Below are 12874 nucleotides of genomic sequence, written 5' to 3'. Positions count from 1 at the left end.
GCTACGTTAAAAGAACGACAATAGCTGGCCAGCTAACCTAGAAAATCGCTCTAGACTACACAATTGTCTTAGATACAAAGACGGCTATGTAGCTGGCTAGCTACGATCAAACAAATCAAACCGTTGTACTGTAATGAAGTGAAATGAAAATGTGATACTACCTGTGGAGCGACGCGGAATGTTGACCGGGTAGTTGGAGTTCAATTCGGTAGAGGTTGGCTAGCTGTTGGCTAGCTAGCTAGCAGCATTTCCTACGTTAAGGACGACAAATAGCTGGCTAGCTAACCTCGGTAAATTAAGATAATCACTCTAAGTCTACACACTCTAAACTGCACAATTATCTTGGATACAAAGACAGCGAAGACAACTATGTAGCTAGCTGACACTACGCTAATCGAGTCGTTCAGTTGAGTGTAATAGTTTCTACAGTGCTAGTGGACAGTGGATGTTAGCTAGCTGCTTAGCTAGCTGCTGGGCAGATACGTTAGGACGACGAAATACGATGATTATGCAATTGTCGTTGATACAAAGACGGCTATGTAGCTAGCTAAGAAGAAATTGCTAAGATTAGACAAATCAAACCGTTGTACTATAACGAAATGTAATGAAAAGTTATACTACCTGCGGACCGAAGTGTAGATGCGACCGCTCGCTCCAACCGGAACCGGAAGATGCCTGAATCGCTGTGTCCCCGGCCCGCCAAGCCACTCAATGGACCCCTATGATCACTCGGCTATGCATGCCTCTCCCTAATGTCAATATGCCTTGTCCATTGCTGTTTTGGTTAGTAATTATTGCCTTATTTCACTGTAGGTGAAAATAGTTTTAAATGTGGTTTAAACCTCACCTGGTTTAAATGTCTCTAGAGACAATATCTCTCATCGTCACTCAATACCTAGGTTTACCTCAACTCTATTCACATCCTACCCTACCTTTGTCTGTACATTATGCCTTGAATCTATTGTACCGTGCCCAGAAACCTGCTCCTTTTACTCTCTGTTCCGAACGTACTAGACGACCAGTTCTTATAGCCTTTAGCCGTACCCTTATCCTACTCCTCCTCTGGTGATGTAGAGGTTAATCCAGGCCCTGCAGTGCCTAGCTCCACTCCCATTCCCCAGGCGCTCTCATTTGTTGACTTCTGTAACTCTAAAAGCTTTGGTTTTAATGCATTTTAACATTAGAAGCCTCCACCCTAAGTTTGTTTTATTCACTGCCTTGCCACACTCTGCCAACCCGTGTCTGAATCCTGGCTTAGGAAGACCACCAAAAAAAACAATGTCCATCCCCAACTATAACATTTTTTGACAAGATAGAACTGGCAAAGGGGGCGGAGTTGCAATCTACTGCAAAGACATCCTGCAGAGTTGTCTTACTATCCATGTCTGTGCCCAAACAATTTGAGCTTCTAAAATCCACCTTTCCAGAAAGTCTCTCACTGTTGTGGCTTGCTATAGAGCACCTTCTGCCCCAGCTGTGCCCTGTACACCATATGTGAATTGATTTTCCCCATCTATCTTCAGAGCTCGTGCTGTTAGATGACCTAAACTGGGACATGCTTAACACACCGGCCATTCTACAATCTAAGCTTGATGCCCTTGGTGCCCTCAAGGTACAACCCCAAATCTGTAAACACGGGCACCCTCATAGATATCATCCTAACCAAACTGCCCTCCAAATACTCCTCTGCTGTATTTAGGATCTCAGTGATCATTGCCTGCGTCCATAATGGGTCTGCGGTCAAACAACCACCCCTCATCACTGTCAAACGCTCCCTAAAACACTTCAGCGAGCAGGCCTTTCTAATCAACCTGGCCCGGGTATCCTGGAAGGATATTCAAATCAAATCAAATTTATTTATATAGCCCTTTGTACATCAGCTGATATCTCAAAGTGCTCTACAGAAACACAGCCTAAAACCCCAAACAGCAAGCAATGCAGGTGTAGAAGCAATGCAGGTGTAGACCTCATTCCATCAGTAGAGGATGCTTGGTTATTCTTTAAAAGTGCTTTCCTCACCATCTTAAATAAGCATGCCCCATTCTCAAAATGTAGAACCAGGAACAGATGTAGCCCTTGGTTCACTCCAGACCTGACTGCCCTTGACCAGCACAAAAACATGCTGTGGCGTACTGCATTAGCATCGAATAGCCCCTGCAATATGCAACATTTCAGGGATGTTAGGAACCAATATACACAGGCAGTTAGGAAAGCAAAGGCTAGCTTTTTCAAAAATAAATTTGCATCCTGTAGCACGAGCTCCAAAAACGTCTGGGACACTAAAGTCCATGGAGATTAAGAGTACCCCTTCCCAGCTGCCCACTTCACTGAGGCGAGGAAACACTGTCACCACCAATAAATCCGCGATAATTGAGAATTTCAATAAGCATTATTCTACGGCTGGCCATGCTTTCCACCTGGCTACCCCTATCCCGGTCAACAGCCCTGCGCCCCCTGCAGCAACTTGCCCAAGCCTCTCACATTTCTCCTTCACCCAAATCCAGATGGCTGATGTTCTGAAAGAGCTGCAAAATCTGGACCCCTACAAATCAGCAGGTCTAGACAATCTGGACCCTCTCTTCCTAAAATTATCCTCCAAAATTATTGCAACCCCTATTACTAGCCTGTTCAACCTCTTTCGAATTGTCTGAGATCCCCAAAGATTGGAAAGCTGCCGCGGTCATCCCCCTCTTCAAAGGGGGTGACACTCTAGACCCAAACTGCTACAGGCCTATATGTATTCATCGACCTGGCCAAGGCTTTCGACTCTGTCCATCACCACATTCTTATCGGCACACTCAACAGCCTTGGTTTCTCAAATTACTGCCTCGACTGGTTCACCAACTACTTCTCAGACAGAGTTCAGTATGTCAAATCGGAGGGCCTGTTGTCTGGACCTCTGGCTGTCTCTATGGGGGTGCCACAGGGTTCAATCCACGGGCCGACTCTTTTCTCTGTATATTTCAATGGTGTCGCTCTTGCTGCTGGTGATTCTCTGATCCACTTCTACGCAGATGACACCATTCTGTATACTTCTGGCCCTTCTTTTGGACACTGTGTTAACTAACCTCCAGGCGAGGTTCAATGTCATACAACTCTCCTTCCGTGGCCTCCAACTGCACTTAAATGCATGCTCTTCAACCAATCGATGCCCACCTGCCCGCCCGTCCAGCATCTCACTACTCTGGACAATTCTGACTTAGCATATGTGGACAACTACAAATACCTAGGTGTCTGGTTAGACTGTAAACTCTCCTTCCAGACTCACATCAAACACCTCCAATCCAAAGTTAAATCTAGAATTGACTTCCTATTTCGCTACAAAGCATCCTCACTCATGCTGCCAAACATACCCTTGTAAAACTGACCATCCTACCAATCCTCGACTTCGGCGATGTCATTTACAAAATAGCCTCCAATACCCTACTCAATAAATTGGATGCAGTCTATCACAGTGCCATCTGTTTTGTCACCAAAGCCCCATATACTACCCACCACTGCGACCTGTATGCTCTCGTTGGCTGGCCCTCACTTCATATTCATCGCCAAACCTACTGGCTCCAGGTCATCTATAAGTCTTTGCTAGGTAAAGCCACGCCTTATCTCAGCTCGCTGGTCACCATAACAGCACCCACCCTTAGCACGCGCTCCCACAGGTATATTTCACTGGACACCCCAAAGCCAATTCCTAATTTGGCCACCTTTCCTTCCAGTTCTCTGCTGCCAATGACTGGAACGAACTGCAAAAATCACTGAAGCTGGAGACTCATATCTCCCTCACCAGCTTTAAGCACCAGCTGTCAGAGCACTGCACCTGTACATAGCTCATCTGTAAATAGCCCATCCATCTTCATACTGTTATTTATTTATTTTGCTCCTTTGCATCCCGGTATCTCTACTTGCACGCTCATCTTCTGCACATATCACTCCAATGTTTAATTGCTATATTGTAATTATTTCACCTGTATGGCCTATTTATTGCCTTACCTCCCTTATCCTACCTCATTTGCACACACTGTATATAGACTTTTTCTCTTGTATTATTGACTGTATGTTTGTTTATTCCATGTGTAACTCTGTGTTGTTGTTTGTGTCGCACTGCTTTGCTTTATCTTGGCCAGGTCGCAGTTGTGAGAACTTGTTCTCAACTAGCCTACCTGGTTAAATAAAGGTGAAATAATAAAATATGAAAAAATAAACTGTGTGTGATGCTGTAACCCTATACAGTAGCACTCATTTCCCTATGTTTTCTGCTTGCTGCAGCAACTCCATGGGAAGAACCTGTTGTTCAGCGATGGCTACGTGCTGAAGGAAGACATCGGAATGGGCTCCTTCTCTGTCTGCAAGCGCTGCGTCCACAAAGCCACCAACACCGAGTATGCCGCTAAGGTCAGAACAGACACAGACACACACACTGTCTGCAAGACCTGCGTCCCCAAAGCCACCAACACAGAGTACCCCGCCCATGGTACCAAATCATACGCTGTAGCCTCCCTCTCTCTGGGTGTATATCCTGAAATATCAAGCAAGTCACTCTCCCCAATCCCCCAAGTTTTATTCGTCCATCTTGTGGGGTGCTTAATCATTGCTAATACAGCAATTGGACATAACTCTCTGAAAGATACATTTGAACAATTTATGTTGAGTAAGTTATTCAGATCTGTCTTTTGGAGAGTGCTGTTCTAATCCTTTCCTAGCTCTTGTCTCGCACCAACTCAATCATAACGGTTTCCTAATGGGGTATTTATAATGGCATCTGTGGTATTCTTGTGCACTACCAGGTGATTGACAAGACCATGACAGACCCCTCCGAGGAGATCGAGATCCTGCTGCGATACGGCCAGCACCCCAACATCATCACCCTGAAGGATGTGAGCACGTACACACACACACAATCATCACCCTGAAGGATGTGAACACGTACACACACACACACACACACACACACACACACACACAATCATCACCCTGAAGGATGTGAGTACACACACACACACACACAATCATCACCCTGAAGGATGTGAGTACACACACACACACACACAATCATCACCCTGAAGGATGTGAGTACACACACACACACACAATCATCACCCTGAAGGATGTGAGTACACACACACAATCATCACCCTGAAGGATGTGAGTACACACACACACACACAATCATCACCCTGAAGGATGTGAGTACACACACACACACACAATCATCACCCTGAAGGATGTGAGCACGCACACACACACACCTGCACAGACTGCATCATCCTTCATCATCCTTCATGTGTTCTTTCCTTCCATCAGGTGTATGACAATGGGAAGCAGGTGTATCTGGTGACAGAGCTGATGCGAGGCGGGGAGCTGCTGGACCGGATCCTGAAACAGAAGTTCTTCTCCGAGCGTGAGGCCAGCTCCGTGCTCCACACCATCACCAAGACTGTAGAATACCTCCACGCACAGGGGGTGAGACGACTCTCTACGCACACACTGTAACACACTGCTGAATATGGACATGAATGAACTTTGTCTTAACAAGAGTTTCTAGATATTCCTGTATCCTTTTTCCTGTGTTCTAATATTCTTACTTTCAAAAAAAATATATGTCACAGTATTAACACTCAAGGCAACTACTGGGCAAATAATGTACAACCAACATCGTATCTCCAAAAAGTCCATTGGAAGTCAAGTGTCGAAGTAACAGTTGAAGGTTTTATTTTTGTGTTAACAATTGACCCTTGCCAAGTTGTCTTTCAATCCCCTCTCTCCTTCTCCCGCTTCACTTCTACCTCTCCTCCCCCTCTGTTCCTCATTTCTCCACCTCCGTTCCTCATTTCTCCACCTCCCTTCTCCCCAGGTGGTTCACAGGGACCTGAAGCCGAGTAACATCCTGTATGTAGATGAGTTGGGGAACCCCGAGTCCATCAGGATCTGTGACTTTGGTTTCGCCAAGCAGCTGAGAGCTGACAACGGCCTACTCATGACCCCCTGCTATACTGCTAACTTCGTAGCCCCGGAGGTAAGGCACGGGACTGTGTGTGAGTGTGTGATGAGGATTATGATAAATACCTGTATATACACTGAGAATACCACACATTAGGAACACCTTCCTAAAATTGAGTTGCACCCCCTTTTGCCCTCAGAACAGCCTCAATTTGTCGAGGCATTGATGCTGGCCTTGTTAACTCCAATGCTTCCCACAGTTGTCGATTTGGCTGGATGTCCTTGGGGCAGTGGACCAGTCTTGATATACACAGGAAACTGTTGTGTGAAAAAGCCTGGCTGTGGCGGTCACAACATTTTGTCAGCCGGTTATTGTCATGCAAAAGTCTGCCGGTCTCACGGTAATTTACCGTTAATGCACATAAACACCTTTAGAGTCTCTAGGCTGATGCATGCCTTTGGAACATCTACATTTAAAAAAACAAAAAGTCTAATAAATCAATTGAACATACTCCATCACCATCACAATAAATCCATTTATTTTAGGCAGGTCTAAAGAAATATTATTAAGAGAATGTATTTTATTCAAAGAGCTTAGGAGTTGGCCAACTATGTTATCAGGCTTGTTAATTTAGCCTTCAAGTTATGCCATTATTTTATATTAAGAAGAATTTAATTGAAGTTAGTTGAATAAAATAGCAAGGGTATTTTTCCCAGTCTGGATTGAGAGTGCGCATATGAGGTGGTTATGTTGAGCGTAAAAGTAATCATTTCAAATGGGTCCTATAGCCTACACTAGATTTAGAGTTGCTTGGCAACTTTAGTTGTGAATGATACAAACCATAGAAATCAAAAGATACTTTTGTATGTGGACACCCCTTCACATTAGTGAATTTGGCTGTTTCAGCCATACCTGTTGCTGACAGGTGTATAAAAATTGATCACACAGCCATGCAATCTCCATACACAAACATTGGCAGTAGAATGGCCTTACTGAAGAGCTCAGTGACTTTCGATGTGGGACCGTCATAGGATGCTACCTTTCCAACAAGTCAGTTCGTCAAATTTCTGCCGTGCTAGAGCTGCCCCGGTCAACTGTGATGTTACTGTGAAGTGGAAACGTCTAGGAGCAACAATGGCTCAGTCACGAAGTGGTAGGCCACACAAACTCACAGAACGGGACAGCCAAGTGCTGAAGCACGTACCGCGTACAAATCGGCTGTCCTCTTATGCAACACACTCTACGGAGTTCCAAACTGCCTCTGGAAGCAATGTCAGCACCAGAACTGTTTGTCGGGAGCTTCATGAAATGGGTTTCCATGGCCGATCACCATGCGCAATGCCATGCGTTGGCTGGAGTGGTGTAAAGCTCACTGCCATTGGACTCTGGAGCAGTGGAAATGCGTTTTCAACATCTGGCAGTCTGATGGATGAATCTGGGTTTGACGGATGCCATGAGAAAGCTACCTGCCTCAATGCATAGTGCCAACTGTAAAGTTTGGTGGAGGAGGAACAATGGTCTGATTTTCATAGTTTGGGCTAGGCCTCTTAGTTCCAGTAAAGGGAAATCAACGTTACAGCATACAATGACATTCTAGACGGTTTGAGGAGGCAACAGTTTGAGGAAGGCCCTTTCCTGTTTCAGCATGACATGCACCCGTGCACAAAGCGAGGTCCATACAGAAATGGTTTGTCGAGATCGGTGTGGAAGAACTTGACTGGCCTGCACAGAGCTCAACGCCATAGAACACCTTTGGGATGAATTGGAACGCCAACTGTGAGCCAGCCCCAATCGACCAGCACCAGTGCCCGACCTCGGTAATGCTCTTGTGGCTGAATGGAAGCAGGTCCCTGCAGCAATGTTCCAACATCTAGTGGAAAGCCTTCCATGGGAAACCAAGTGAAATCTGTTTGGGTACATCTATAGTAACATGTTTTCACAACAGAACCTATTTCATTAAACTGACAGCCTCTCTCTCTGCGCACTGGAGAAAGGAATGAAGGGGGAGATGAGAACGCAAAGTGATGAGCTATTCTGTAGCTAAAGGTAATGTGTCAGCCTATTAATTCTGAAAATAAATTCATTATAATTCATTATAATTGTAGGCTAACTCTGAATTTGTTTAATTTAGGATAGACCAATTATGTATCAAAGATATCTTAAAATCTGTATATATTTATATTTTTACCCTGTAATATAAGTTAGGCTATGTATCGTATAATGGTACAATCATTATTTTAATTTTTTTTTTTAATTTTTTTTTGCGGGCCTGGTCTCAAATCAAATGAAATGTCATTGTATTTGTCACATGCGGCGAGTACAACAGGTGTAGACCTTAGGGAAATGCTTACGTCCAAGCCCTTAACCAACAATGCAGTTAAGAAAATACTTTTTTTTTAAATAAGCGTTAAGAATAACAGATAATTAAAGAGCAGCAGTAAATAACAATAGTGGGGCTATATACAGGGGGTACCGGTACAATGTGCAGGCGCACCAGTGTTGATGTAATTGAGGTAATATGTACATGTCGGTTGAATTATTAAAGTGACTATGCATAGATAACAACAGAGTAGCAGCAGCATAGTTGAGGGGGGCAATGCAAATAGTCTGGGTAGCAATGAAAATAGTCTGGGTAGCCATTTGATTAGATGTTGATTATATGTATATATGCCTCTGCGGTGCTGGACTTGGGCAGGCGCTCACCAGAGATGAGTTTTATACTGCTTATAGAATATTAGCTCAAAAGTATTGTGGAGCTCCTCCATCCAAAATTAGTACCTGCACCTATTTCAGTCCAAGTCGAGCACTGGGCCTACGCATAATCTCTCATATTCATGTGGGTGTTTTGAATTAATCATCACCTTAGAAAGCACTGTCCATTTTGTTGTGTTGGTTGTTGTGGATGTTGTTTTAAAGACAATGTTTTCCTCTGTTTCAATCTGTCTCAATTTATTTCTTCAAATTGATCAATCACAGTGAGTTGAGGTTTTTTAAAGCCCATACTGTTTTTATGGTTTCAGTGATGTTCGATTGCATTTGCATTGATGCCAGAGTGCTTAGAGGGACAACAGAGCCCTGAGTACCGCGACATTAGCGACCTGATGATCATTAGCTAGTTTGGTCATACTAACACATGTCCAGAGTGCATAAGAGGAGATTACCTTGACTCAACGGTTGTGACTCATGACTGCCGGCAGTGGCGCTAATACAGTCACCGCAACAGCCCATGTCTGGCATCTACTACCATACCCTGTTCAAAGGCAATCTTTTTTGTCTTGCCCGTTCACCCTCTGAATGGCAATACATACACAATCCATGCCTCAATTGTCTCCAGGCTTAAAACCCGTCCTTTAACCTGTCTCCTCCCCTTCATCTACGCCAATTTGAGGTTACATTAATAAGGGATCACGTCTTTCACCTGGTCAGTCTGTCACGGAAAGAGCAGGTGTTCTTAATGTTTTGTAATGCTCAAAAGTAGCGTCCTTGGCAAATTCTAGGGAGTATAGCCTTTGGGCGTATAGCTGGACCACGGTGATGCACGATAGCCAATATTGTGACTCATTGCTCGGTCCTGTGTTCCAGGTGTTGAAGCGTCAGGGCTATGATGAGGGCTGTGATGTTTGGAGTCTGGGTGTCTTGCTGTACACCACGCTGGCTGGGTGAGGAACACACACACACACACACACACCCCGCTCACACATCTGTGCACTATATTCCACTCCATAGGGCATCTAGATCCAACAAGATGTCATTTTGTCACTCGCGTTCGTACGCACTCTCCCATTTGACTTGTCCCATGTGCTCCCTCCCTCCCCCTTCAGCTTCACTCCATTTGCCAATGGGCCCGAGGACACTCCAGATGAGATCCTGAGCAGGATAGGAAGCGGTCACTTCACCCTGACCGGAGGCAACTGGGACGGCGTGTCGGACGCAGCCAAGGTACAGTACGACTGACGAGGACTTGCTGGGAAACTTGAAGTGAAACAATAGTTGTTTAGTTTGGATTTCAAGGATAGAGGTGTACAGTATATAATATGACAAAAACCCATCAAACTGGCCTGCTGAGTGGCGCAGCAGTCTAAGGCACTGCTGAGGCGTCACTTCTGACCCAGGTTTGATCCCAGGCTGTGTCACAGCTGGCCATGACCGGGAGACCCATACGGCGTTGCACAATTGGCCCAGCGTCGTCCTGGTTAGGGGAGCGTTTGGCCTTCTGGGTTTTCCTTGTCCCATCGCGCTCTAGCGATAGTGGCGGGCCGGGTGCCTGCTAGCTGACTTTGGTTGCAAGCTGGATGGTGTTTTCTCCGACACATTGGTGCGGCTGGCTTCCCTAAGAGCGGGCAGCGTTTCAAGAAGCAGTGCGGCTTGGCATGGCCGTGTTTCGGAGGACGCATGGCTCACAAAATTCGCCTCTCCCGAGTACGTAGGGGATTTGCAGCGGTGGAACAAGACTAACTACCAATTGGACGTCACATAATTGGGGAGAAAAGGGGGTGAAAGTACAACAACAAAAACATCAAATGATTAATATCTTCCTTCCTGCTGTGTGTGTTCTTTCTCTATAGGACCTGGTGTCTAAGATGCTCCACGTGGACCCCCACCAGCGGCTGACGGCCATGCAGGTCCTCAAGCACCCCTGGATTGTTCAGAGGGACAAGCTGCCCAACAGCCAGCTGCAGCACCAGGACGCCCAGCTGGTCAAGGTACTGGATTGATACTATAATGTACACTATGCTGTGCGCACCGGGAAATCCAGGGTTGGGAGTCAACTCCGTTCTTGTTCACATGGTACATTTCTATTTCTATTGGACACAGCAGACAATGCCATTACAGTCCCGAAAAGTACATTCCAGAATAAAGCAATGTGGCCAAACGTTTTATTTTCAGAGGTATATTTTGGGGAATTTGATGCTTTATTGGATCGAGGAGAGACAGTGGGGAAGATGGATAGAGTGTGTGCTGAAGTGGCAGTGGGCCGGATTCGAACCCGTGCTGCAGCGGTATATGTGATCCGGAGGCAGCGGTTTAGTCCGTTAGACCACCCTAGGCCATGTGACATTGAGTAGAATAGAGGTACTTACAGAATTTGCACACATGGGTAAAAAAATAAATATTGTAGCCTTTTATAAAAACATTTCATGTAATTTTACGTAACTGGAGACTTTAGTGAAATATTTTTTGAATACCACACAAATTATCGAAATGACAGGCTACTTTGACACTGACCAAGCAATACAAAACAGCCTCGTCTTGAATGCAACAACGAGCGGAGGCTAAATATTGTACAATATGAGGAGGAAATTATAGTCCTAATCAAGTTCCAGTGTCACTCACCAGTGATGCTGTTAGCTCAATAGGGCTACAGTTGAAGTCGGAAGTTTACATACACTTAGGTTGGAGTCATTAAAACTCGTTTTCCAACCACTCCACAAATTTCTTGTTTAACAAACTATAGTTTTTGCAAGTCGGTTAGGACAAGGACATCTACTTTGTGCATGACACAGGTAATTTTTCCAAAAATTGTTTACAGGCAGATTATTTCACTTATAACTCACTGTGTCACAATTCCTGTGGGTCAGAAGTTTACATACACTAAGTTGACAGTGCCTTTAAACAGCATGGAAAATTCCAGAAAGGATGTCATGGCTTTAGAAGCTTATGATAGGCTAATTGACATAATTTGAGTGAATTGGAGGTGTACCTGTGGATGTATTTTAAGGCCTACCTTCAAACTCAGTGTCTCTTTGCTTGACATCATGGGAAAATTAAAAGAAATCAGCCAAGACCTCAGAAAATAACCTCCAATTCTGGTTCGTCCTTGGGAGCAATTTCCAAATGCCTGAAGGTACCACGTTCATCTGTACAAACAATAGTATGCAAGTATAAACACAATGGGACCACGCAGCCGTCATACCGCTCAGGAAGGAGATGCGTTCTGTCTCCTAGAGATGAATGTACGTCGGTGCAAAAAGTGCAAATCAATCCCAGAACAATTTTTTATTTTTTACCTTTATTTTACTAGGCAAGTCAGTTAAGAACAAATTCTTATTTTCAATGACTGCCTAGGAACAGTGGGTTAACTGCCTGTTCAGGGGCAGAACGATAGATTTGTACCTTGTCAGCTCGGAGATTTGAACTTTCAACCTTTCGGTTACTAGTCCAACGCTCTAACCACTAGGCTACCCTGCCGCCCAGGGTAGCCAGCAAAGGACCTTGTGAAGATGCTTGGAGGAAGCCGGTATAAAAGTATCTATAACCACAGTAAAACGAGTCCTATATCGACATAACCTGAAAGGCCACTGCTCCAAAACCACCATTAAAAAAGCCAGACTCATACTTTTTGGAGAAATGTCCTCTGGTCTGATGAAACAAAAATAGAACTGTTTGGCCATAATGCCCATCGTTATGTTTGGAGAAAAAAGGGGGAGACTTGCAAGCCGAAGAACACCATCCCAACCGTGAAGCACGGGGGTGGCAGCATCATGTTGTGGGGGTACTTTGCTGTAGGAGGCACTGGTGCACTTCACAAAATAGATAGCATCATGAGGTAGGAAAATTGTGGCTATATTGAAGCAACATCTCAAGACATCAGTCAAGAAGTTAAAGCTCAAAGTCACAAATTGGTCTTCCAAATGGACAATGACCCCAAGCATACTTCCAAAGATGTGGCAAAATGGCTTAAGGAAAACAAAGTCAAGGTATTGGAGTGGCCATCACAAAGCCCTACCCTCAATCCTATAGAAAATGTGTGGTCAGAACTGAAAACGCGTGTGCGAGCAAGGAGGCCTACAAACCTGACTCAGTTACACCAGTTCTGTCAGGAGGAATGGGCAAAAATTCACCCAACTTATTGTGGGAGGCTTCCCGAAACATTTGACCCAAGTTAAACAATTTAAAGGCAATGCTACCAAATACACTCAATTAGTATGTAAACTTCTG

The 12874-nt window shown here is 44.8% G+C and overlaps 1 protein-coding gene across 4 annotated transcripts in view; it reads left to right on the top strand.

Annotated features, from left to right (window-relative positions):
* LOC135526092 (ribosomal protein S6 kinase 2 alpha) overlaps positions 1-12874 on the top strand; it is a 109218-nt gene that overhangs the window by 93134 nt on the left and 3210 nt on the right. For all 4 annotated transcript variants that reach the window (XM_064954187.1, XM_064954189.1, XM_064954188.1 and 1 more), the window contains 7 exons: positions 4264-4389; positions 4782-4871; positions 5299-5457; positions 5849-6010; positions 9518-9594; positions 9757-9874; positions 10501-10638. In XM_064954187.1, coding sequence (XP_064810259.1) covers positions 4264-4389; positions 4782-4871; positions 5299-5457; positions 5849-6010; positions 9518-9594; positions 9757-9874; positions 10501-10638 — 870 coding nt within the window. The remainder of the gene's footprint in view (positions 1-4263; positions 4390-4781; positions 4872-5298; positions 5458-5848; positions 6011-9517; positions 9595-9756; positions 9875-10500; positions 10639-12874) is intronic.

The sequence above is a fragment of the Oncorhynchus masou genome, chromosome 32 (genome assembly GCF_036934945.1).
Source record: "Oncorhynchus masou masou isolate Uvic2021 chromosome 32, UVic_Omas_1.1, whole genome shotgun sequence".
Classification (NCBI taxonomy): domain Eukaryota; kingdom Metazoa; phylum Chordata; class Actinopteri; order Salmoniformes; family Salmonidae; genus Oncorhynchus; species Oncorhynchus masou.
This window is presented reverse-complemented; position numbering and strand designations above follow the sequence as displayed.